General features: G+C 47.7%; 2 protein-coding genes across 2 annotated transcripts in view; both read right to left on the bottom strand.

The window, feature by feature from the left end:
* LOC144134825 (uncharacterized) overlaps nt 1–18,189 on the bottom strand; it is a 43,358-nt gene extending 25,169 nt beyond the window's left edge. Inside the window, exons 1-10 of the mRNA XM_077667655.1 lie at nt 18,090–18,189; nt 17,902–18,003; nt 15,774–15,872; nt 15,465–15,569; nt 13,622–14,584; nt 9,667–10,664; nt 8,903–9,065; nt 7,448–7,645; nt 6,667–6,793; nt 3,816–3,907 (exon numbers count right to left, since the gene is read on the bottom strand). Coding sequence (XP_077523781.1) covers nt 3,816–3,907; nt 6,667–6,793; nt 7,448–7,645; nt 8,903–9,065; nt 9,667–10,664; nt 13,622–14,584; nt 15,465–15,569; nt 15,774–15,872; nt 17,902–18,003; nt 18,090–18,170 — 2,928 coding nt within the window. The 5' untranslated portion in view covers nt 18,171–18,189. The remainder of the gene's footprint in view (nt 1–3,815; nt 3,908–6,666; nt 6,794–7,447; nt 7,646–8,902; nt 9,066–9,666; nt 10,665–13,621; nt 14,585–15,464; nt 15,570–15,773; nt 15,873–17,901; nt 18,004–18,089) is intronic.
* An 807-nt stretch (nt 18,190–18,996) lies between these two features.
* Nucleotides 18,997–21,578, bottom strand: LOC144113066 (uncharacterized). Its single transcript, XM_077645967.1, has 3 exons — nt 21,410–21,578; nt 19,923–20,021; nt 18,997–19,185 (listed from the first exon to the last, which is right to left on the bottom strand). The coding sequence occupies exons 1-3, from the start codon at nt 21,575–21,577 to the stop codon at nt 18,997–18,999; spliced, it is 456 nt and encodes a 151-aa protein (XP_077502093.1). The 5' UTR covers nt 21,578.
* Nucleotides 21,579–25,103: the final 3,525 nt, after the last annotated feature.

Genomic DNA, 25,103 nt, shown 5'->3' on the forward strand with positions numbered 1-25,103 from the left:
GACAGCGGGCCAAACAGCCAGCAGTGTGGCGGCACGAAGAACGGCCGCGCCACTGCGGTAGGCGGTTTCAATTCTTTCGCAAAACTTTCCAGAATGGCTTTTCCCTGCATTTTCCTGCGCCATGTCCTGTTCACTTTGGTCTGAAACATGACAGCGTACTACGCGAAAAGGTGAGGGGACGAAACTGTCAATAAAGCTTACATCAGGGTTTGTAAAGAACCGCCGTACAAACCCCTAAGTGAACTGCCGCCGGTGACGTTTCAGCTCTCGCTCTCCTACCAATCCGTGTAGAATGACGCTGTTTGCCTCCTACGCCGCGCAGAGGTGTGGAAATCGTAACACCTCTCCGCACCAAGTTGCACCAAGTAGCGAGAAAGAGCGGACAGCCCGCCGGCTGCTCGACTGTTCTTTTCCTTTACCACGTCAACGGTAAGAGGAGGGAAAAGCAGCCGGTACGCATCCTGCCTGCGGTGTCATGAGATTTGCTCTGAGGAGGTGTTTGCAGCCGGCCGTCGGCGCGTGCGTGGCACGTCTTGCTGTGCGGGCAGATGCGCCACTTCTGAGCAGTCTCAGTCGGCTTTCTTATGAGCGCGAGCCGTTCAAACAAGCGTAGGAGGCGTTGCCTAAGGACCGTGCACATCTGCCGGCTTGTAGCAGGCATGATATATTGCCACGCGCCCGGCAACCTTGAAAGCTGCGAGCCAAAGCCGTTGACCGCTACGGTTGGCACACGTCAGAGGGTTAGGTAACAGTGAAAGGGTCCAAAACGCTGACTACGCGTCCTGGTAGGATTAATGCCAAACATACGTGTACGTTTTCTGGAGAAAGAAAAGCCTGATGAAAAGCAAAATCCTATGTAGTCATTTGTCCACCTTTTACCGAGAAAATTGGGCGTCGACAGGATTTTCCGATTTGGCGAAATATTTCCCACAGTGGCCGAGGTACTATGCTCCCGACAATCCGGTCACACAGTGAGACGATAAAACTTGTCTGGATAGTTTGTTCATTCCTGGCCTTCATTTCTGCTGCGCGAGAAAGGCAAGGACAAAGTACCACGTACCAGGCGGAGAAGCGCTTCTCCGTATGTTAGCGTTTTCCTGCTTTGTTGTGGTCTTTTTCACGCAGCAGAAACGAAGCACACAGTGTGGTCAACCAAAACCTGGCGAAATTGAGTAACTTCATGTGTACTGACAGTCAAGTATATACAGATTGATATAGGGCACTGCTGTGGCGGTCGACACCTGATCGTAAATTATTTTTGTTTATAAATCCACCATGTAATGTTTCTAGTAATTGAGCCCCGCACTTCCCGGCTGGTAAATTACCTTCTACAGCGTGTGATTGTAAATTGTGAACTATGGGGTTTAACGGCCCGAAGCAACACATGAGCTATGAGGGACGCCGTAGTGGAGGGCTCCGGGTTAATTTAGATCACTTGGGGTCCTTTAACATGCATTGAAATCGCATGCACAGGGGCGTGTTTTGATTCGCTACCATCGAAATACGGCTGCCGCGACCGCGATAGAACCCACGACCTTGGGATAAGCAGCCGAACCCCAGACCCACTGAGCGACCACGGCGGATTCGACAGCGTGTGGATAAGGGGTAAACGTGAGGTAACAACCTTAGAGCTAAAATTTTAAGAACCAAGTGCGATGTAAAACATGTTCTGGTTTATAGGGGTTTAACGTCCCAAAGCAACTCAGGCTATGACAGACGCCGCAGTGAAGGGCTCCGGAAATTTCGACCACCTGGGGTTCTTTAACGTGCACTGACATCGCACAGTACACGAGCCTCTAGAATTTCGCCTCCATCGAAATTCGACCTCCGCGGCCGGGATCGAACCCGCGTCTTTCGGGCCGGCAGCCGAGCGCCATAACCACTCAGCCACCGCGGCGGCTGTAAAACATGTTCTCATGCTGCACAAAACGGCGAACGCGTTACACTCGACAGGCAAAAAAAAAAAACATTTTAGAACGTTTACTGCATACTTTTCGCATATTATTCAAATATTTAGAAATCGGTGCCTTGACATGTGTTAAATATTCTGACACAGTGACGCCCCCCCAAGATGTCTTCACGGCACAACATTGCGAGCCGCCCACTGTGTCTGAGAGAAGGACGCCCCGCGGCTGCTTCCAAGAACAGTTGGGAAGCGCCCTTTAGTCCCTCCGAGGGAGAGCGGTGTCGATGTGTGACAGCGATTTATGTGTGTGAGGGCGGGTGCACGCGCGGATCGAGGGGACGATCGCTTTGCCAAGGTCAGCAAAGCCAGACACTCAGCGACCTCGGAGAAGCGAGGCTCTCGTTTCGACGCTCTCCGGCCAGTGTTTATTTTCTCTTTATGTAGTTGCAAATAAATCCTAGTTCGTCGTTTTTAAAGGTATCGTTCTCCTGTACGTCATTGAAATACGAACAACATGTGAGGACTCGTATGCCGTCTAAGTGGTCGTAACGTTATGACGTGCTTTTAGATCAGAGACTGCAGGACTGTTCTTCGCGTCAGTAGCGAAATGTAACAGACCGAAATTTGTTAAAAGGGCAACTTCTATCCAGTTTCAGTCATCAGTGTAAATCTATTCTATGGCTCTTTATGGCTATGTTGATATTTGTCTAGTAGCAAAATACGCATTTATTGCCGAGAAAATTGGATTTAAGAAATTTCCCGCGACTCAAATCTAGCTAGTGACGTCACGACCGGAAAGAACTTCTCGAATGGCGGTGCAGTCTAGCCTCAGGTATCCGCGCACATAAAAAACGCGTCGCAGTTTGCTTGCTTGTCCGCAACCGGAATTCGATTCCGCTACCTCGTGCCCAGCATTCAATCGCCGTTGAGGAGCGGACCGAATATCCAGTCCCAGCGCCGTCAGTGACGCGCATGATCTAAATTATTCGTCTTACTGCTGTAGTCCTACGAGGCTTGTTTAAAAGTTCTCGTATCTCGCGACCTGTTCTTTTCATGTTTAATTTTTTATATTTTACCTTCAAGGAACCCTTGGTACGCTGCCTTGAGCGCAAGTCACGATGTTGTATTAATGTTACTAAGACTCTCTGGTTACGAGCCTCAATAACGCGCGCCTAAACAAAGAAAGCGGAATTTCCGGACTACGCTACACACCTTGTGCATAGCCCGCAGGGCTCAATTCTGCCAGAGAAGTATATATATTACTGCTTGTCGGCGCCTGGTATATATTCCGCAGGGCCGGCCTGTAGGAATACGTTGCGTTAGTCCCAAGAAGGGCGGAGAGCAGTCAACTCTCTTCTCTGCGGAGGCATTGCGACTGCTTTTCTACACGCATATGCTTCACTACCTTCCTGCCTGCGGTATGAAACTCCCAGCTAGTGCATGCATTACGGAAGTCGGGCGACAAAGATCGGCCATGTACATTATTTTCATCTTAAGGACATATCGGGCGAACGATATTCTTCGAAATCACGATGCCAGTAAGTGCCAGTAGGCACGCGTAATCCAATCAGCTCCGCGATGGCAAAGGAAGCCCACTGAAGGTATTAGCGCTTAAAAATATCTTTGTGACAGCAAGAATCATGTTGGGCGGGACAGTTAAATTTTAAAATTTTAAAACAAATTATTTTAAGCAATTTTGACAATTTTAAACACTTTTAATAACCAAAAAAACTTTGTTGTCCGCACCTGTTTAGGTAGGCCCCAGAAAACATAAAATTTTAACTTTTAGACGTGTATAGCCCCCACCCGGAGTGTAAATCGGAAATTACGGTAAGTTATTTGAGTTGGCCGCCGTTCATACATTTAGCGCGGCACCATGCCGGTGAAAAGAAAACTCAGGAGCTCACACCTGCATGTCCGACGCTGTCGTGAAGACGACAGCAGCGAATTCTTGTGTCATGGCTACGATGAGTTCTCTTGGGCGCCAGCTAGCGTCAGTGACTGAAACAAAATGAAACCAAGCGTTCTCCACCTCCTGTGCTGAGCTCTATACCTGCATGCAAGTATTTTGACACTGTTAAGTCGTAAATGTTCCTGTGCTTCGTTATTGCGCAATTTCAGTATTTCCTGCGTGAAACCGCAAAACAATCATCGATCACTAGTAATGTGTTCCTGGCATTCGGGTGATGAAAATTTCCGAATGAATTTGGCGTTGATAGACCTCTCGCGTATGAAAACGCACTTTCTCAAACCTGCTGGCTCTGTAGGGAAAGCTACTGCAAGCACCAGCGAATAAGGGGATGGATTCTCAAGCAGCTCACGCTTTACAACGGTCCATGGTCGGCACTTTTGCTGTCATGCACATTCGTATATCGCGATGGCAGAAGAGAAGGGCGCGAATCATTCACACGCAGTCCTTCTAAACTAAGAAAGCATACGCGAAATACAACCTTTTGTGTAGTAGCTCACTGAATCAACATAAAATTAATGAGTACAATTGTGTGTCGCAAGACGTCATCTTGCTGCTACAAGTTTCACAAAACTTATTTCTCTGAATTACGCTCAGTCATTTAAACTTAAAGGCTTAGGCTAGTTAAAAAACCTTCCATATGTTGCTACAAGATTATCGAACCCATTACTCTAGCTGACTTCCACGCGATGAAATTTTCATTAGAGCGTTATTTCACCAGTAAAAGTGCAAGTGACTTCAAGGCCACAAAGTTTCTAGCCCCTCAGTAATACTGAGTCTTGGTTAAATCAGTAAAGCGACGGCAAATCCGACAATTCTCTCAGAGAATCCCGAGGTTGTATTTGCGCCTCACTTCAAACAAATAAAATATACTGACATTTCAGTTTTGCCTGAAAAGCTGAAATGGCATTTCAGCATGCCCTGAAAGTGTTGATGAGCAAGGGCTGCAAGATTTATGCATATAAACTCATCATCATCATGCGCCTGACTACGTACACTGCAGGGCATAGGTCCCTGCCATGTATTTCCGATTAACCGTGTCCTGTGCCAACTGCGGCCACCCTATCCCCGCAAGCTTCTTAATCTCATCCGCCAACTTAACCTTCTGCTGCCCCCTGTTGCGCTTGCCTTCTCTTAGAGTTCACTCCGTTACCCTTAAGAACCAGCGGCTATCGTTCCTTCGCATTACATGCCCTGCCCAAGCCCATTTCTTTCTCTTTATTTCGACTAGAATGTCATTAACCCGTGTTTTTTCCCTTACCCACTCTGCCCGCTTCCGGACAGAGTGGGTTTTATGGTTTAGCTTTATCGAGTTTAACGTCCCAACGCGACTTAGGCTATGAGGGACGCCGTAGTGGAGGGCTCCAGATAATTTGGACCACCTGGGGCTCTTTAACGTGCACTGACATCGCACAGCACCCAGGCCTCTAGCATTTCACCTCGATCGAGCCCGCGTCTTTAGGGTCAGCAGCCGAACACCATAACTACTGAGCCGCCACGCCGGCTTGTGAAGATCACAGCGATAAGATTACTAACTGTGCGCTGATATCAGCCTGAATAATAATTAGCCTGTGACCAGTAATGGGTAATAATCGTGGCAAACCAAAAAAGAAAAGACGTTCGTAATACAACATCTATACGTGCCACTTCCTACGTTAACAGGAATATTAAAATGCACATTGCTCGAAGGTGCAACTTCGCTGGGTCAGTTGATTTCCGTCTCCATATGAGGACGCTAGCGAGCACGGGCAACGCAATCATCCTTCAACAGCGCTTCAGTTGCTGCGTCTGCTTGTATTTTTTCCCGCATGTATGCTGTTGAATATGCTTTCATGTCACACAAGGAAAGCGGCTAATGGGGCCATCTTATTTTCGGTGACTCAGCGTAGACTAATCTGATACGACATCAGGCAGAAAGTAGGGTGAGAGAGTGATGCTGTCCCGTAATAATTTACCTTCTGAACGCGCGGTATGGCGGAATGTTGATTCAGGTAACAAGTCTAAATTGACCTGAATTTTATCCGTCGAACCAGCCTTTGCAATACCCCTTCCATTACGCTGGTCACGATAAGATGGAGAGCGAGCGATACAGAAGCACCCAGAAAACTAAGGCGCTTGCCTTGTTTTGGTATGCGCAACATAGTAAGCCGAAAAATACCACGGGGTTTCGAGCAAAGGAGGAGAATCAGACAAAAAGGCCATCGAAGTTCTGGTGCGGCACAAAGAAATGTGTGCTCTGAAGCCTGCATGCCTTTCATGGATATGTCTTTCAGTAGAACTTGCAATAAAGACGAAGCGCACAAACTACTGTGCATGATCGTTGTTTACGTAAGATATGAGCCAAATCTGCAAGCTGTTGAGGAATGATCAGCGCATTTCTTCAGAAATTGACGGCACACTCGAAAGAAAGTCACTAATCTGACGACGGCTATACTGTTCGAGCAACTGTGTTTCTAGCCGCCTTATTCTTTTGACGCCTGCATCGCATATTCTTTTTCTGAAAGTAGCTACGCCAGCGGTATCCAAAGGTAGTTATTTATTTACTTATTGAATGATACTACAGACTTATGCAAGGGTGCTCATATAACGTGAGTACAACAAGGAAAAGCAAGAACAGTAACAAGTGTGTAGGTTCAACAAACAGCAGAAACGAGAAGACACTAGGAAAACGCGAAATGATCTCCCAGTCCCTCCGCGAGATTCCTAAGTGTAAAAGCAATTAAGGAGTGGTTAAAAGTGGTACTAGAGCAAACGCTAGATAAAGGCAAAAAATGAAGGCCTTCTTACGCACTCTGGCCCCTCGACGATTGATACATGTCGGTCATGATAAAGCCGCAGGGAACGCTTGGCAGCGCGCCCCGGGGCGCCAGGTCAGACAGCAGTATGTTTCCTCTGGGTGAAATTAGTATGTTCGAGGGCTGAGGGAACAAAGAGAAAAAAAGTTTTCAGGTTACCGTGCTTATCCTGTGAGGTACGCCGAGGTATACATGTGTCGCGGGAGTGACGAACCCCGCCGGTACGCTTCAGGTCATATTGAACGCGACTGCACCTTCGAAGCTTGTGAGTACAAACGACGGATATTATTACCCTGGCGGAAACATTGCAAGCCTATCGGAAATATTAAGCTATGCGTAATTTTTAAGCGTGTTTGGTGCCCATACCAACCGACCCTCTGCTTCAGTAAAAGTGGTTGCTGGTGTCAGCACACAACGTGGATTTAACTCGTTTGACGGCGGAGCACATCACTGAGTTGGCAATGCAGTGGCTTAGTCAGAGACCGTGTTGCACCGTCCCCAAGCGTGTCTTTCCCAGGCGAGCCGAACACCTAGCCGGGGGATGCTTGTGCCCATGAGAAAACTGGTGGGGCCCTGGTGGTAATGGGATTCGAAACCATGCAGCACTGCCGCATATGAGGCGGATGCGGGAGCTTATGCGGTGGAGGAGGGCGGTATTATTTACCAAATTCGGCCTTGCACGTTTGTGGCATTCGATTAAGAAACCACTTCACCTAATGCTCTCATTACAACGTGCAAACAATGTTGGCTGATATCTGCAGTGTCTGTGGCGCTCACCTTGAGACGACCGTGGACGACAGGTTTCTCCCTCGTGTGGAGGAAGGCGAGGGCGTCTAACAGTTGGGCCATGGCCATTCGACCCCATTTTACGAGGGAGAGCTTGCGCTCGCGGAGCATCATCATGTACTGGTCCAGGTTCCGGTCTTGCGGGTGCCAGAGCACGTAGACATGCGCCAGCGATTTTTGCAATGTCACCTGGACAAAAGCCAAAAATGGTGTTTTGGGCACCCATACACGTATTCCCCTGGCAAATAACGAATGCGGCCTATAAATACCGTGCACGCCTTCTTTTAACATTTCTGCAGAACACGGATCTTGTTTTTAAATGGTGACAGCAGGAACGGACTATGGCCTACTGTGATTGAATGTGTGCGTAGATGGTGTCTTCCGGAGTGGACTACTTTATACTGTGAGTGAATGTGTGTATGGAGTGTGGCACTACAATGGCCTATGTTCTACAGTGACTGAATATGTGCATAGATGGTGACTTCTGGAGTGGACTGTGATGTGAACTGTGTGGATTGATTGTGTGCATAGATGGTGACTGCGGGAGAGAATGTGTGCTATTATAAGAGACTGTGCGCTTAGCGGGGTAGATGCGGCATTGTTAATATCGAAGGGACGCTGCGGTGGAGCAATTGCCGGCAGATAAAGCAAGGCTAACCCATTCCTGTAGCATTCAACACCTCAACCTCAACCTCAACGTCAGGCGAGAAAAAAAAAACATTAACAAAGTAAGGTTGGGGCTAACAATGGTTGACCCTGGTTGAGGACGAGAAAATTGCTTTTCTGCCCGTCCCTGCACCAGCGCAACCCACCGGTGGACGGAGGGAAGTAAAATACCATTTTTCCATTCTTCCCATCACGTACAATCGCGAAAGAAGCTCCGGGCCCTGACAAAAGTTGCAGCCAACCGCACTCATGTTCATCAGTTGGCTTCACCGACAGACCAGTAAGCCCCTTATAGGTCAAGTCTGTGTCGATGCACCCGACGTCACACTCTAGCACCAGTACGTCAGTCTCAAGAGCCGCTATGACGCCGAGACATGTAGCACGCCTATTTACGTAACTGGACAAGTGGCAAGTTTGGCGACATCTATCTCAAACCAGAGTAAAATAATGCACCTTAACCATTCATTCTCACCTTCGCGGCAATTATACATCTGTTTTATAGTTGCTTAGTTTTGTAGTACAAGCTGTACAGACAAAATTACTATAACTGAGGTGCGATTTCTAACTTCTGGTAAGAAAAAAAGGAAGAACTTTGTATAAAGCACATTGACCCGCTTTCCGCAGTAATGCAATGAAAACATGAACAATGCTTGATGAATGCCACATCCAAGCACGGCTCACTGCAACTTTACGCAGTTTCAAACGGGTGCCACAGGTAAGGACTAGTCCAGGCGTGTCAAATTAACAGCATATTAAGAGAGTGCACCTGCCTGTACGTACGTGGAATTCGTTAATATTTCCGTGAAAGAGGTCGATCTTTTTGAAGCTGCGGACGCTTTCAACAACGTGTTCGTATTCGCCCCAGTGATGCTGCACTTTCTTTACAATCACTTCTCTGCCGTTCTTGGCGATACCTAGATGAACAGACGTATTTTCATAGTATCTGCAAGTAGAAAGAAGTCAGTGTAACAAGCTGCCAGCCCATGCAAACACCTCGAGTGGCTCACAAGCATGAAAAGATTTTTCTAATTTGCGCCCTCCCCACTCTGCACATCCACAGCCGCTCGAGCAGTCGTCGCACATCTAAATGAGCTTGAAGGAACGTCGCGACAGGCGACACCGTCGCGTTATAGACAGCTGGCATTACTGATATTGGCCCACCCGAACAGTTGTCGCAACCCAGGCATGCTGTTGATGCTGTCGCTCAGCTCTAGCGAACGTGGCTGTCCATTTTTTGCAAATATTTTGGACAAATTACGGCCATTAGCTGACGTGTCAGACTATAGTACGTACTCTGCACATTTCATGGTAATGGGTACCCCGAGACCCCGGCCGCAATCAGCCATTTTGCCTGGCGAACCTTTACGGAAACTGGCCAGTTTTACGCGGCCTAACCTGTTTCGAAGGTGGCTCTGAGGCAGAGCTGGAAAAAGAAGCCAGACGCGAAAGCTAAGGCGCCTCATGCAGAGAAGGCCATCACGACCGACCCCAGGAATGGCCGCTCTACGGTGTTCGTAACTGCAAAGCACGCGACCGAGCCTCACCGTACTCCGGCGAGGAAGTTCTTTTTTCTCTCGCTGTAGAAGAACCCGTTGGCGGCGACCAACGAGCTGAGCGGAGCGTTGGCCACATCTGCGAAGGCGTTCTTCCAGCGCTGGCTCTCCGACAGCCACACGGAGCTCAGGTTTGCCTTGCTGTCGTACGCGATCTCTCTGCAAGCGACGGAGGCGAAGTTGCCAGACCAAGCGCCGTCCGCTGGAGAGCACGCGGGGTCGTTGCTCAGTGAGGGCTCTCCATCGTTTTGTTCGGTAGATAAATCTCTGGTGCCGCCATCCAAGGTGTACAGAGGCTGCGCTACTACGCGAGGGTCTAAACTGCAATTGGCCTTGTAAGCTGGCTTCAGCGTCAGAGAGTTCATGGACCTCAGCATCGTTTCTGCGAGTATCATCGCGGCCAGTGCGGTGTCACTTTTCTTCTCGGTTTTTCGGACACGCTGGATTTCACGAAAGAGGTGCTCTTGGAAGTAGTGCAGCTTCTTGCATTGCAGCTTGTGCTTACTTTGGCCGGGGATTGCCCATCGATCCCCGTGGTCGGAATCGCTGCTGTTGCCACCTTCCAAGCTTCGCCCATCGTGCTCATCTTCCTTCTCCATGGAAGAGGCGTCGTCATCGCTGGCCGCTCTTTTATGCGAAAACTCGCAGCTTGTCTCCGTTTCCATTGGAATTAGCAGAGCCTGAGCAGTCCTATGCGTCCGACACAACTCACAACTTTCGTTTAGAACTGATTTTCCGAAGGCGTTGGGCTCGAGGTACGCCAGCTTTAGTTTCTGGCCTGTTTTTTCTTTGGGGCTGCTTAGAGTAGGGTCACTTTGCGCACGGCGGACTAAGCCGTTGTCGGCGTCAGCGGATATTGAGCAGGGCTGAGATGAGTAGCCGTCAGTGGATGACTTATGAGCATTTGCTGGAAAAGAAAGGTCACGCGTCTTTCTTGGGCTTAGCACTCCCTCGGTGGTGAACTTGAATCTAGGCGGCCGGGCTTCTTCCTGGTAAGAAAAATAAAGGATAATATTTGGCGCTGTCTGAGGGCGCTATCAGTTTAAAAGCGCAAAGTTAAGACCTTAACAAATGGTCGTGCTTGAAAATCTATTCGCGTGCATTTCGTGCCCAAGTATAACTGAATTATAGGTGCCCAAAAAACTTTACAAAAGTTTTCGCAACTCGAAGACGGACAAAAGGACGTGACCTGCACTTCCCTGCGTGATTTACATGTGGCTCTCTTCATTGTGACGCTGTGCCTCCGAGTGATGAGAAAATTCGGCTTTTCTGGTGGCTTCCGTGCTCCGTAAACTACTGTGGGAACCTGTATGTACAGTCAGGGACAAAACTGTTTGGACCACGAGTTCCACAAACGAAGCCGATAGCTCTATTATTAACCAGCTACAGCATGAAGACCACACTTCAGGAGCTCAGAGTCAAAATTCAGTTCTTTCACCACCACAAGTCTGGTCTCTATATGGCAGCTAATAACAGAGCTATCAACTTAGTTTACGTTGCACGTGGTCCAGAAACTTTCGTCCCCGATTGTACATGAAGGGTAAACGCTCACCCGGATACAAACGATACGACATCCAAGTTTTGATTGTTAGAACGTACCTTCTTATTTTTTCTTTGAATAATTTGCACAGGGCCAGATAGAAAAGAAAAACAAGACTGTGCAATTTGCAGAGTAGAAGTTTTCGCTGAAGTTTACATTTTAAACGACTGCTCATTTTTTAGCACATTACCGATGCCGGTTTGCTAATGTTCAAGCAATGAGAATGTCTCTGGGCTACTATACAGATAAGGCACAAACTACTTGATGTACTCACAGCGCGAGACAAAGACAAGAGAAAACACAAGTGCTGAGGTATCAAGCTTCTCAGCCTGCTAGCATTTTAAAATATAAATACCCCTAAGTGCTGCTTTAAAATTAGGGAAGTTATGAGGGCGCTAACTTCCTTTCTTCCAGCAAAAGAAGGAAATTAAGAAAGAAAAAGAAAGAAAGAAAGGAAGGAAGGAGGCAAGGAAGGATGGAAGGAAGGAAGGGAGCGAGAGAGAGAAAGAAAGAAAAAAGAAAGGAAGGAAGGAAGAGAGAAGGAAATAAAGAAAAGAAGAAATGAAGGAAGAAAGATAGAATGAAAGAAGGAAGGAAGGCAAGAAAACAAAAAGAAAGAAGGAAAGAAAGAAAGAAACAAAGAAAGTAATAAAGGCAAAAAGAAAGAAAGAGAGGAAAGAACCGAGAAAGAAGGAAAGAAAAGAAAGGAAGGAAGGCAGGAAGCAACGACAAAAGAGAAAAAGAAAGAAAAAAGGAAGGAAACTAAGATAGGAAGGAAGGAATGATTATAGAAAGAAAGAAACAAGGAGAGAAAGAAAGCAAGGAAGGAAAAGAGAAAAAAGAATTAAAGAAAGAAAGACAGAATGGTAGGAAGAAAGAAAGGAAGGAAGAGAGAAAGAAAGAGAGATGGAAAGAGAAAAAAAGGAAACAGTTCAAGGTCTGGGAGGTAACAGACTGCGAATAGAATTTTTAAGTTGTTCGTGCCTTTATTGTTTCGGCACTGGAACTAATCAGGGGCGTTCTAGTTGAAAGCTGCTGGCGGTTTAGCATTGCTAAGCAGGGAATATTGAGCAAAAGCAGGTTTTTACTGGTGAACACCAATGCCACGTACATAAAAGCCAGATTGAGGTGTCCACTGGCCCAGGAAGCCAGTTGTGCGCCTTTCTTTTCGTCAAAATCAATGGACTATACAACGTTGTCAACGCCAACGCCAATGAACCCAATGACTGCCGGCGGCGAACTTGTTTTGTTTTGTTTGTTTTTGAAGAAAGGAAATGACGCAGTCACTGTCACATCTTGGTGGACACCCGAACCGCTACCTAAGGGAAGGGATAAAAGAGGGAGTGAATGAATAAAGGAAGAAAGAGGAAATTGAAAATTGAAAATCGGCCTTTGAGGAAAAGAAATTGCGCAATATCTGTCTCACTTCTCGGCGGACACCTGAACCGCGCCGTAATAGAAGGGATAAATGAGGGAGTGAAAGAAGAAAGGAAGAAAGAGGTGCCGTAGTAGAGGGCTCTGGAATAATTTCGACTACCTGGGGATCTTGAACGTGCACTGACATCGCACAGCACGCGGGCGCCTTTGCGTTTCGCCTCCATCCTTCAAGGTAGAAGTATGGCGCCGTTGATCTTGGCTTGACTAGGCCAGTAAAGCTTTCTTTAAAACAAACAAAATCAAAATTGTCTCGAAACTTTGTGCTTATATGTGAACATGTGAAATGCGCGCGTACCGTGTGTGCGTATATATACCTTCATTTGCTACACACCTTAAGAGGGTGAGGAGACCTTCCTTCTTCACCCCTCCAAAGCGTTTCTAATAAGGGAGAAGCTGCTCATTAGCATGCACACAAGCGCAGCCATACGGCTACAAAGTTTACGAAGCTTTGAAGTGCTGAAGTGCCAGGGGTGCTACAAGTGCTCCGTTACGCAACGGAGCAGCAGACAGGTTGGCCTAGAAACTTAACGAAGACACGCGTGTAAGGAAAGACCTCATTTCTGCCCCGGAATTGATCCAGCTGATCATGGTGGTCTTGTTGATGATCGTGAACGTGTACGCATGTGTGCAAGTTTTCGTGGGTGGCGAGTGTTGTGAAGACGCATGTATACACGCACACGTACACCTGCTGACGTAAGTGTGTGCGTGAGTGCCATTGGATCTGTCGCCACGTGAACATGTCACACTTGTCCGAATCGACAGAGCTGTCGCTTTGTATGCTAGAGTGGAACGGCCTCTTACTAAAGCTACTTCAAAGTTTCGTGGCGTTGTGGCGTTGAGCTATGGAAATATCATTGAGTGACGTACTTCGTCTCGAGAATTCTTGCATCCCAATAACTTTTTCTATTTTTTTTCACTCAAAAACATGTGGGAAATCGCTATGACACGAAGTGCAAGATATGGGCTTACCAGAAGAAAGGAAGGTTCTGGCTTGGGAAGATTGGTTTTCAGTGCGTTCGCGTAGCCCTGAAGGGGTAGAGCCGTTGGGACCACTGTGGGTGCTCGAGACATCACCTCGAGGACATTCATGGGTTTCGTGGCGATTATTTTCACCTCGGGCCTCTGCAGACACTGTTGGGTCCTGCGCACCTTCTTGGGCATGCGGGAGTCATCATTGAACGTCACTTGCAGCATAGCTGGGACGGCGCGGGGTCGCACTGTGATTTTCTTGCCCACTGTCTTGCAGCTCCTGATGGACTGTGGCGGGCTCTTCCGCTTGACTGCGGTGCCTTGGAGCAGAGCGAAATTGGTGCCATGTGCCGGCTGATCCCCCACGGGGCTACCGCTGTTCAGGAGCTTGCCGCGGGCTTCCGTGTAAAGATGGCCTAACGTTTCACTGAAGCGCTCCCACATGACGTTGGTCTTGACGCGTTCCCCGTCGGCCGAGTAGGCTAGCAGGTCTTTTTTAGAACTGAACTCGCGATATGGCCTCACCAGGTCGTCCAGATGCTCGCGCATCCAGCGAAGGCCTTCCTCCACCTCAGCGACGAGCAGCACCGGCAGCAGCGCCGCGAAGCGGCTCTGGAATTCGCACGAATCCGTTTCGTGACCGAGGACGTCGAGTGCGAGCTCCAGGCCGCCGGAGCTCATGAAGGCCTCTACCATGTCGCGGTGGACGTACTTGCTGTAGTCGGCCTTGTCGTGCATGAGGCATGCGCACAGGTGGAACATGGGCCCCACGACGGACGGGTCGTTCCGGCAGCGCCGGCCGCACGAAACCAGGGAGGTGAACACGTCGTGGCTGAGGAGCAGCTCGGTGCCGCCTTCCAAATGGCGCCGGATGAACAGCAGCACCTTGAACAGTGTGTCCCGATAGAAGCAGCGGTAGTCACGCGCTGATGAGGTCGGAGACAGGAGCAGGGATATCCTCCTCTGGAAGCGTGAAGTCCGCCAGCGTAAGTATCAGAAAGAGGAGACTGATCATGTTCATTGTCTGCGATACGGTTGTCTATACGCGATCCCTCAAATATGGCCCAAATAACGTTGTAGTTAACTGAACAATACCGAGGTAGGTACAATACTAAAGAGGTATTTTAGACTGTCGATCATGCCAATAAGTACGGAATGTTCCCCACGTCGATACCTTACAGAGTCATGAAATGTGCGCAGGCCTTCAGTGAATATGTTAAAAAGGAAACTACGTTTGGTTCCTGCACAGTTTACTACTTTGCTGTGTAACAGCAGTGCTTCGAATTCAGGATAACAGAGTTCGAAGGCACACAAGTGGCCGTAAAAGTTCTCAGAACGCGGGTGCTGAATAGTACAAAATTATTTCCAAGGTAATGCACGCGCCTAACGAAAAAAAAAGTATTCCAGTCCGCGCTGGTGTAGGCGCCTACCTCAATTTACCCCTCGAGTGCGGGGAGCTCGAGGCTAAATTTAGGTTTTTTTACAGCACCGCGGAATTACAAGACAATTCTAGAACGAAACGGCAAATGGTCCTCACCGGAGGCCCTCAAGCCAATGCCGCCGTGGTTAATGCCCTCGCACGTGCTAGCCTGACGTCAAAGGGGGTGGCAGGTGCAAACAGATCATCCAGGTTAACCACGACAATCGACAGAAGCCTTTGAGGGGCATTTGCCGCTTCGTTCTCGAGTCGTACCTGACTACAACAGTTCTGGAACGAGAACTTCAGGTTAAGCTCTTTTCTTTTACATCACCGAATAAATGCTGCAAAGATACTGAACTATATTTATTTAACGCAGCCAAGGTGTTGCTGAGAACAAGTATAAGCGGCTTTTTTTCTTCTTACCGACACATACTGTTCTTTTTCAGCTGAGCTCATCTTGTTGAAGATCGCCTTCACCGCCGCATCATGGTGCCGGCAGATTGCCAAGCAGGCCGCTGTCACACCGGACTGTGATGTGAGGAAGTGAGATGAAAGAAAAGTTATTCTTTGGATCCTATAGTACTTGATACTGGCATGCACATCAAAATTTTACAGGGGATATTTGAATGTTGATTTCTCTTGCTAACATACTTCCCAGATGAACATATCCTACACATGCACGTCATCAAAAACATCAAAACACGGCAGGGAAAGCTCCACTGAGAACTTCACCTGGTCCTCGGACAAGATATTGGCCCCAGCTCGCAGCAAGAGGCCTACGGCTTCAGTTCGCCCTTCAGCAGCAGCGCACATCATGGGAGTTCTCCCGTCCTGCAGTTGGAATAGACCACGATGCTTTTTATAACAAAACAGGCCAACAAGGAAGTAGTTTCGTTTGTAGCATACTGGGTGCGTCAGTAAACAGTAAAAAATTACTAAGAGAAGGAGGCCAAAAAAGATAAAGAAGACTTCCCAGGAATTAACCGCCAGCCACGGCAGATGTCAATTATTATGATATTCATCTTAATTAGGTATCTGATTAATTAAAATTTGCTAATTAACGCAACAAAAAGTCGTTCTCAGCGCGAGGAAATGCAGTGCAGCCGCCGCGGTAGCTCAGTGGTTATGGTGCTCGGCTGCTGACCCGAAAGACGCGGGTTCAATCCCGGCCATGGCGGTCGCATTTCGATGGAGGCGAAAGTCTAGAGGTCCGTGTACTGTGCGATGTCAGTGCATGTTGAAGAACGCCCGATGGTCTAAATTATCCGGAGCACTCCACTACGGCGTGCCTCATAGCCTGAGCCGCTTGGGACGTTAAACCCCGTAAGAACCAACAATCCAAATGGTGTGCTTTTTCCCGCACAAAACCGAAACTATGTGCATGAGGCGCTCAGGAAGCTCAGTGCGAACGTCACGTCCGCTAGTAACATGCTGCAGTGCCTACGGCGTCTAAATCTAACTTCCTGAGTTATTGTACCACGTCATGCACATTCTCCTGCTTCGTCACTTGTTGCAAGGAAAAGGATAGTCATCGGTAAGTACGTGGCCGTTGTTATTGAGAGCGACGAAGTAAAAGAAAGCGCATGCCCCGGCACAGTAGAACAGGCGGTTCGAATGAGCTTCCTGCGCTCATCACGTATTAGTAGTAGGATGTGCTTATTTATTAAACAAAAACAGACATTCCAAATTTCCACCAAACAAACCAGACCAAACCAGACAAACCAAATTTCCACGCCTGCAGCGCTTTAGAGAACGGCTTTTTCTTAGTTTCAAAAAATGATATGACATCGCATTTTCTGTGACTACAATCACGTCTTTGGCACTAACCACCAGTGTAGTGTGTGAATTAAAAAGTTGATTAGTAAGTCGCCGTTAATTAGCTGGCTAATTTGTGTTATTTTTAATCGCTGAAGTCCGCCGCGGCTGAGAGTATGTACCTGAAAGGATTTTTTTTTTTCTAATGCAACTAGCATGCTTCTACGAATTTTTGTGAACTCCCGGTATATTAGTGATCGTACCACCTGACGTTTCGAAAGTGTATACAGTGAGTTACTATTTGCAGGTCTCTATGACAAATAGCAAAGGTTTGACTGACTCTGACGGAGCCATCGACGAGGCTTAACTTTTGTAGCTGTGCTCGTCTCCAAAATTTAGTGTACGATGACCATCACAACCTGATACCTCACACCGCAAGTATTCCAGGTTAGGTTTAAAAATAAAAATGGCAGCATAAGCAGGGACAGGGTGCAAAATTTAAGAATGAATATTTCCGTGGACAAAAATTCAATGAAGAAAACTTTTATAGAGCAAAATTTATGATTCCTCACTTCCTTGATAAAATTCCTGAATGAAAATTTCTGCACAAGACTCGAGAGTGGAAGCTTCTTTGCACAACATGACACGGGGTCTCTAAAGGTACTGCCTTCCTTACAGGGGTCTTAAGGTCTATGAACGATACCGCAGTAGAAGGCTTCGCATGAGTGTTGGCGTCGTAAAGAACCACAAAGCACACAGGCGTTCTTGCAGTTTGCCTTCTCTGAAACGATGCCGCTGCCACGAGTGGATGCCAGACTCAGTGCAGGCCAGCGTAACCACTGCGCGCTACTAAGAAAAGCGGCACTGGCAGTTGACAGCAGCCTTGCAATGGCCATAGATTCGTTGACCGAATTATCATCCCATTGAATGATAATGAAATTGGAGAGATTGTAATAAAAAGGCAGTGTCCACTGCAGTGTAACTTTGTCGCACAATGCCCTCTTGATCTTCCTATCATCCTTCGCGATTACTGGGTTGAGTATACACCTACGTGACCGGTTTTCTGTTGCCGTCATTCTTGTTGTAACACGGGAGAATGCGCTACCTTACTCTTCTGCTCCATGTCGGTCTTGGATCGGCGAAGCAGGAATGCCACACCGTAGTCCCAGCCAATTTCGGCTGCGGCATGAAGTAGGGTCTTATTGCTCTGTAAAAAAAAAGCAATAATAATATGAGTATACATATTTTTCCAAATGCGCGCTATTCGCCAGCGTCATAACGCTGCACACCCACCTTATCTGTCATCAAGCTCCGAGCGCGACCAAGTTTTTCGAGCTTGTTGAAGAGTTCGTGGAATACGAGAGTGTCCATCATTCGTACCGCCAAGTGAATAGCGCCGTATCCTTCCTAGGCGAAGAGATCATGCGAAAGCACACAAAATGATACACAAGAGTAGTCGTGGTTGACCGCTGCTCAACTCTCAACGAACATAAAGTGCGAAAACACACATATCGCGGATATCTGTATACTGGTCTGCGAATTTCGGGGGGCGTAACCCACGCGTGCAGAATGAAGATGCCTGGAGAGAAATCACTCCTATTCTTTCAAATAGAAAAACAATGATTTGTCCAAAAAATGCAGGGCTCTTTGTCACATTATTGAGAACAGGCAAACGTAGTAAAAATTAAAAACATTACTATTCTTGTTGAGTCATGAAGACAAAAAGTGTCACGATGCCCTGTCGTTTGTTGTATCTTTAACAGATTAACTATCAATGTAGATGTGTTTAGTATAGCGGCGCAAAAATAAGTTCCAGGTTGCGGCGCTGGCGTTTTTAGTAATATACATTTTTTTTTATGTGGCTGTCAGATGTCCTAATTTGCATTTCACTCGCATACATCTCAAGAAAGCATTAACCTGAACGGCTTTTTAGGCTTTTTCAATGAATTCATTTCATTACATTACCTTTAAATCTGCTAAAGCAGGTATTGCACGTTATACGGGACGAAATATATGTGCCAACAGCAGAAAAAAAAATCTGTCAGAGCAAAATTAACCAAATATTTGCCAAAACGCCAAACTTGCTGCTTTGGGGCTCTCTGATGGGCCTGCAGTGCGCAGATTCTGATTCAACGTCTTTAAAATTTAGCAGAAGAGGTTGCTTCCAGCGTCCTAGTGCCAAAGTTCCCCTTTTGTCCGCTTACTCCACTCGGCACTCAAAGAAGAAATAAGCTTTTTCGCCCTGCTCTTGCTCTTCTCGGCCAGGTTGCCTGGTATACGCGATGCTTGCCTGGTTGACGATGGTTGCATCGGCGTTCGCCTCCAGCAGCTGCAAAGCGATATCCGTGTGGCCTTGACTTATGGCCAGCATTACAGGAGTGCCGCCGTCCTTCGAACAAGAATGAAGCGCATTTAAGACATGCTGCAAGCTAGCATGCCATGTTCATGTTTTTTTTTTTTGCGCGCCAGGCTACACTGCGGGGCAAACATGGCAAGATTTTTAAAGAGACGTATTAAAACGCCTCGCACGAAGAAAGCAAAGAAGGGGCGTTTACAACGTTAGCTACGCTGTCTTCATTAATGAGAGTAACCACAGCCGCCGCATTTAAGTAGTCATGAGTGACTGAATGAGCCAGTAAGCACTTTCGCTGTGCCTAATAAACCCTCCGACCACTCACTCCATTTCCTTCTTGCCACATGCGTCTGCTTTTGAGGCTGACGTCAGCTGAACACAAGAGAGGCGGACAGGAGTGAGACCCGTGACCTACGTTGGAAGGTTTTGTTACCATGCAAGCCTGGGTCTCCCATGTTGTACTGTCGTCAGGTATTTAATGTTTCAGCAGCAAGAATGCGTGATTACCGGTGACACTGGCCATCAGGAGCCACAATGAACGAGCCACGAAAGTGAAGTGGATGGCACGCTGGCTACAACTTGAAAGGCAAGCAATCAGGGACGCTTGTGTGGAAGACACGATGGCGCAAGGTAAAAAAAAAAGCAAGAAAACAACAAAGCCTTTTTTTCTTGCTGGTGAAAAGTGCTCATGTAGCCACTTGCTCTTGCTATGAGACGCGTCTGTTTTATGCTGCTTTTGCGCTTTTGAACTCAGTAGGACAGGCAACACTCACCCGGGCGGTGACGTTTAGATCGCTTCCGGCCTTGAGTAACGCTTCCACTGATGGTTTGTGCCCGCAGTAGGCAGCAGCGAGTAATGGCGCCCTCTTGTACTGCGCGGTAGAAACGTTTTATTACTATCGCGAGATGAGAAAATAAGAATGACGATGGGGTCGTTTGTGGGCTTGTCACCACGACTCACGTGTGGATATTTGTTAGGAAATTTAGATAATTCAAGTAACTTGCAGCCCTTCCGTCCTGCCCCTTGGCTTAGGGAGAACTGTAGAGGTCGACGCGTTCGTTAACGCCGGCTCTTCTCAGTTATGCAAGGCAGCCGCCGGGGCAATGGTGATATTCGAATTCTAGACACAACTCCATGCTAATACGTCGGGACCAGTATCCCCCCCCCCCCCTTCTTAGCAACAACCACCATCCCTCTGCAGTGCCTGCTTGTGCGGGAAATCCCAACAGCACCTACAGGAAGCAGCCAAAGAGGCACAACATCTTTAGGGAATGAAACTTGTACATCTCCTCTAGATTTTCTTCAGTTATGCTTTAATTGAACGAGCCACCGAGCAATATCAAACGTATAACGTCATTGCGATAGTGTACATAATACACTTCTGAAAGACAGTGGGATGCAGGGCTGGCTCTTATAGGGGTCTCGAGTACGCTGTCACGCCCAGCGCAGTTAAGTGCCACATGAAATCTCGCCTCTCGTGAAAACCGCAGAAAACCCGCGGCACCTGCTGCAGTTCGCATCACGGTCTGTCTAATCATAAAGCAAGTTTATGAACCAATGCGTTATTTCTTTTTTTGTTGGCGGTGGGAGCACATAGAAAGGTAACAGCGGCTTAGTTTCTGTGCGTCTGTACGTCTGAACTGTTTTACGACATTTCGATTCCGCTCTGAGGAGAACGACAGCCCACTAGACTGCAATGCTACTCGAAATATAATTATGGCTTCTCAACACAGAAATATGTTGCCTGGCAGACCGGGTGACACTTTCTCCAAGCGTTCGTCCCCTGTTAGAGCCAGGTACCAGACTGGGGGACGCTTTTGCCAGTTAGGATCGCTATAGTATCGGTGTGTGAACTACTAAGCACGCCTCAAATACGAAACAAACTGTGCATCATGTAGGCTGTGCTAGTATCTTTAACGCCTGCCTGAAATATACATTGTGCCACTTCCTTAAAATATTCGCAAGCTAGCACACACACGCACAAAAAAATAAGGAAATAGCTATTTGCAATATATATGGCCTCTCAGCGAGCATTCTTGCCAATTTTAGTTCTCGGAGTGAGCCCCTGGGTGCCTTTCTATGCATTATAGACGAATGTCACGACGCCTGCGTCTTGGGGAAACTACTGCCAGATTTCATACGAGGTAATGAGTAATATGCCCTCAAAGTAAAATTTCAAGCTACGATTTCCCCTCCTAGATTCCCTGCTCTGCCACAAAAAAAAAAATGAAAGCGCAGCACAACACAAAGGCCACGCACCAATTCCTTGAGCAAGGCTGCCTTGGAGCGGTCGTTGGCGCTCTGGAACACGATGGCCTGCAGTGCTTCCAGGGCGTGGCAGAGGGCCAAGTCCCACTTCTGTTCCTCATCGTCGGTCTTCCAGCGCGATCGCTTCTTAGTGCGGTCCAGTTGCTTCTTACGCACCATGACTGTGGACACACACGGCTTCTGAAAGCCACGTTCCTGCTATGTCGCACCCGCATGGCCTCGAGGGGCGCGCGGCGGCAGTGTTCATACACATCGTCCGTGGCGCCTTTCCAGCCTTCGTCTTCCTTTCGCCGCGCGGCACCGTCGTGGAGGTTTGCTGCCTCGCTGGCGAAGTCCGTCATTGCAGGGAAAGGCGACGAAGAGTTGCTACGCTCTCTTAGGTCGACTGTATTATCCGATCCCGTTGCTCGCCACATTTCAGCTTATTTTGTTTTTCCACGTTTGATTTCCTTGTGTGCCTTGCGTACTCCCTTTTCCTGTACCAGTTTACTGTGCCGCGTAGAGAATTGTGTAGATATGTCCATCTTAAAGTCCACGCATTTGAAAATTTATTATTATTTTTTTTTCACAGAGATCGCGGTGTCAGGTACATTCGAACTGCCAACTACGACGTTGATTTGCTGGCAGAAGACGGCGCTGTCCAGATGAGCCGGGGTGCACTTTACAAGGTTCCCTGTGTGGTTGCGTTACCAGTGGGCATGCACCATCTGGCGTGGTATAACTCTCTTTATCACTTCTCTATGAATGTTGAGTGCAATGTAAAAGCTTTCTTTGTCTTTTTTTTCGGGGGGGGGGGGGGGGAGTCATGGTAGCAAAAAGTGAATTTTCGATTTAAAAAACAAATGCGAAACGGCGTGTTCGCATTATTTACTAAAGCATGGCGACCTGGACACTCGGCTTGAAACTAGCGCATCCGGTGAAAATTTGAATATCTTCGAACACAGCACCCCAGGCACCAGGACCATCGTCGTCAAGCAGGCCATTGCGCTATGGAGTGTAGTCGACGCTGTTGGAAATGCCAGTTTCAGAATGCGCAGCATGAGCAAGATGCAAAACTGAAAGGAGCAATGCAATCTCAGCCTTCTTACTCCATTTTTTGATTTTTCTCTCCATTTCGCGCTGTTGTTTTTGTAAAACCGCACTGTTAACCGCAACAGACTGCGCGTCTGTTGCACTTCTGTTGCAGACTACGCGTGCGCTGCACGTCTTGCGAAAATCGACAATCATGAGGAGTCTCTTGCGGTGCAATTTTCCAGTCTTTCGCATAACCCTGCGCACTTCAAGTACCCTGGCTTCACAGATGGTCGTGAGGTTTTCCTTAAATTATTGAGCAGGTACTACAAAACTACAAAACTTTCCTAAGAAATTTGGAAGTTACCGTGGTTCTATATTCAGAAAAAAAAAAACGTGAAAACAAACGTTAAAAGATACTTTTGTTTTCAGTAGGTATTTATTTTGTTAACGTTAAAAGTTGTAATTGCCTAGCTTTTCATCGTCGCGTGATCAGTTACCGGCATTTGCTCTTTCAGTGCTTTACCGCCGAGTTTCATTTTCCACAATCGAATGCCTTGATTTCCTCCTTAAAGACCGAGCACGGAGAATATGCTTGCAGTTCCTTTTAAACCAATAAAGAACGAATGAACCAGAAGCGTAAATTTCTTCCTGTTTTCGCCTCATTGGGGCACAAAAGAATGAAGACGAGAAACATGTGTGCACGCCTTGACACATTTCATACCACCTGGTCAACTGTCATCTGTTTGGTGCACTGCCAAAAATCAGTACATGTAACTGGTGCTGTACATTATGCTGTACAGTAGTTTATGGACAGTAGTTAGGTATGGCATAAAAATTTATGTGCAGCAGCACATAGCTTCAGTGAGGCCTCGAGAAAAAGAAAATGTCGGAGGAAGCTCTCTGTAGCGGTCTGTTTTTGTCTTCTTTGTATTTTTTTTTGTTTCTGTGTCTGTTATACTTCCTTTAGCATGCCTGCTAAAAGCGAACGGTTCATATTTCTGACGAGGGGTCAAAGCCTGTGGTCGGCGCTGACTACGTGCATCTATATACTCTATCTCAGTAGTTCTTGCAGCGTTGCCAAGGTACGAAGCGGGCAGAGGACACGTCATTGTGCTGTGGAATATTGTTCCAATATAAAAGATCTTCTTGATTGTAGCATCATGATAAACGCAGTCGACATTTATAGAAACGTTGGTACGCTTCTATGTGTGAAAATAAAGGGGAATTTTAAGGGAAGACTTTAATATTTTATGATTATTTTTGATGAAGGACAATAACGATGTAATATAGTTTCCTACTAGAGACTCGGTTTAATAAATATTTCAGACAAATGTTTCGGCATCATTAGAACGAATTTTCGCGCACACAACTCGAGCCCGACCGAAGGCTGTGGGAGGGCACTGCGGCGGCTTTCATAGTAATGACGTCCACTAAATAGAACCACAGCGGACTCGTTCCTTAGGACAGCGTTGATAGTCCAGTGATCCACTTCACTCATTTCCGTTGCATCAAGGCGCACAACAAGGATGTTTAACAACAAAACAAATTCTACCATACTACTGGGGCTCTCACGTAACATCGCTGCTTTCCTACCAACGCGGACTCCTACCTCTGCTACTACCACGCCTGACCTCCGTGTTGCGTAGTGTGCGTCGGTGCCCTTGATTAAATACCGCAGCTTCCGCGCTAATGTTCTTTGAATGATTTTTATGGCTTAAAACAGCGTTATTTCGTGTTTTTCTCCGACCGTGTCTTCTTTTCCCGCGTGTGTCGTCTTTCTCGTGGTCTGTGTCTGTTTGCGCTAAAACGTTTTACAAGACGACCGCGTAAGCATTTGCCGCGCAGAGACGACATGCATTGGAAGAAGAGCACAAGAACACTTAAAGACGTGCTCGTTCTCCTGATTATTGAGGAAGACTCCAAGTTCTACAGTGCTGTAAGTTATGAGATAGACTATAAGCTTGCAGTCTGGCCTTCCACGCTCTCGTGGGACACCCTTTGTAGGATGGACGTGCGCACAGGCTTTAAAAGAGCTCGATGCTCTTTCGCTCACGCCACGTGAGGAGGCGTGCTTACCAAAGCCCACGGAAAAGGTTCGGCGCTATTAGGAATTGACACCAGCTGGTATTAGGATTGGCGCCAGCAGGTCTCGAGGATTGCCACCAAGACAGCATCTCTCGCCAGGTGTGTGCGGGGTGCATTTACCGCGCTCGCCCGGTCGTTGCTGTGTGGGACAAGCGGGGAGCAGGCTTCTGCGAAAATCCCTTTAAGGAGTCGCCGCCGCTGCCAACCAAATGGTTTCGGCTGTCTTCAGATCTTCCCGGCGTCTCTACCGACCCGACTACTCCTGGCTTCCCTGGATCCGAACGGGTACAGAGCTTCCGGCGTGGGAACGGATCGCCACAGCGACTCGTCCACCGGCTTCGCCGGCCATCGCTAATGGCAGAACCACTGGGTATTATCTGCAGACGGGGCGCTCCGGCTCTGCGCCTCGGCTTCTTCGAAGTTCGCCGACCGTGGGAGAGCTGGCCGATCAGCTGACGTCCACTACCAGCCCGCCGGGGTCCTGACCGCATCCCCTTCTCCCTCGGGCTCAACTTATGCCAGGGGCGTGTCCATGTGTGCGGAGGCATCCGTTTGTGCGTGAGAGTGAAAGTTTTGGCCACACTTA

Source organism: Amblyomma americanum, chromosome 1 (assembly GCF_052857255.1).
Source record: "Amblyomma americanum isolate KBUSLIRL-KWMA chromosome 1, ASM5285725v1, whole genome shotgun sequence".
Taxonomy (NCBI): domain Eukaryota; kingdom Metazoa; phylum Arthropoda; class Arachnida; order Ixodida; family Ixodidae; genus Amblyomma; species Amblyomma americanum.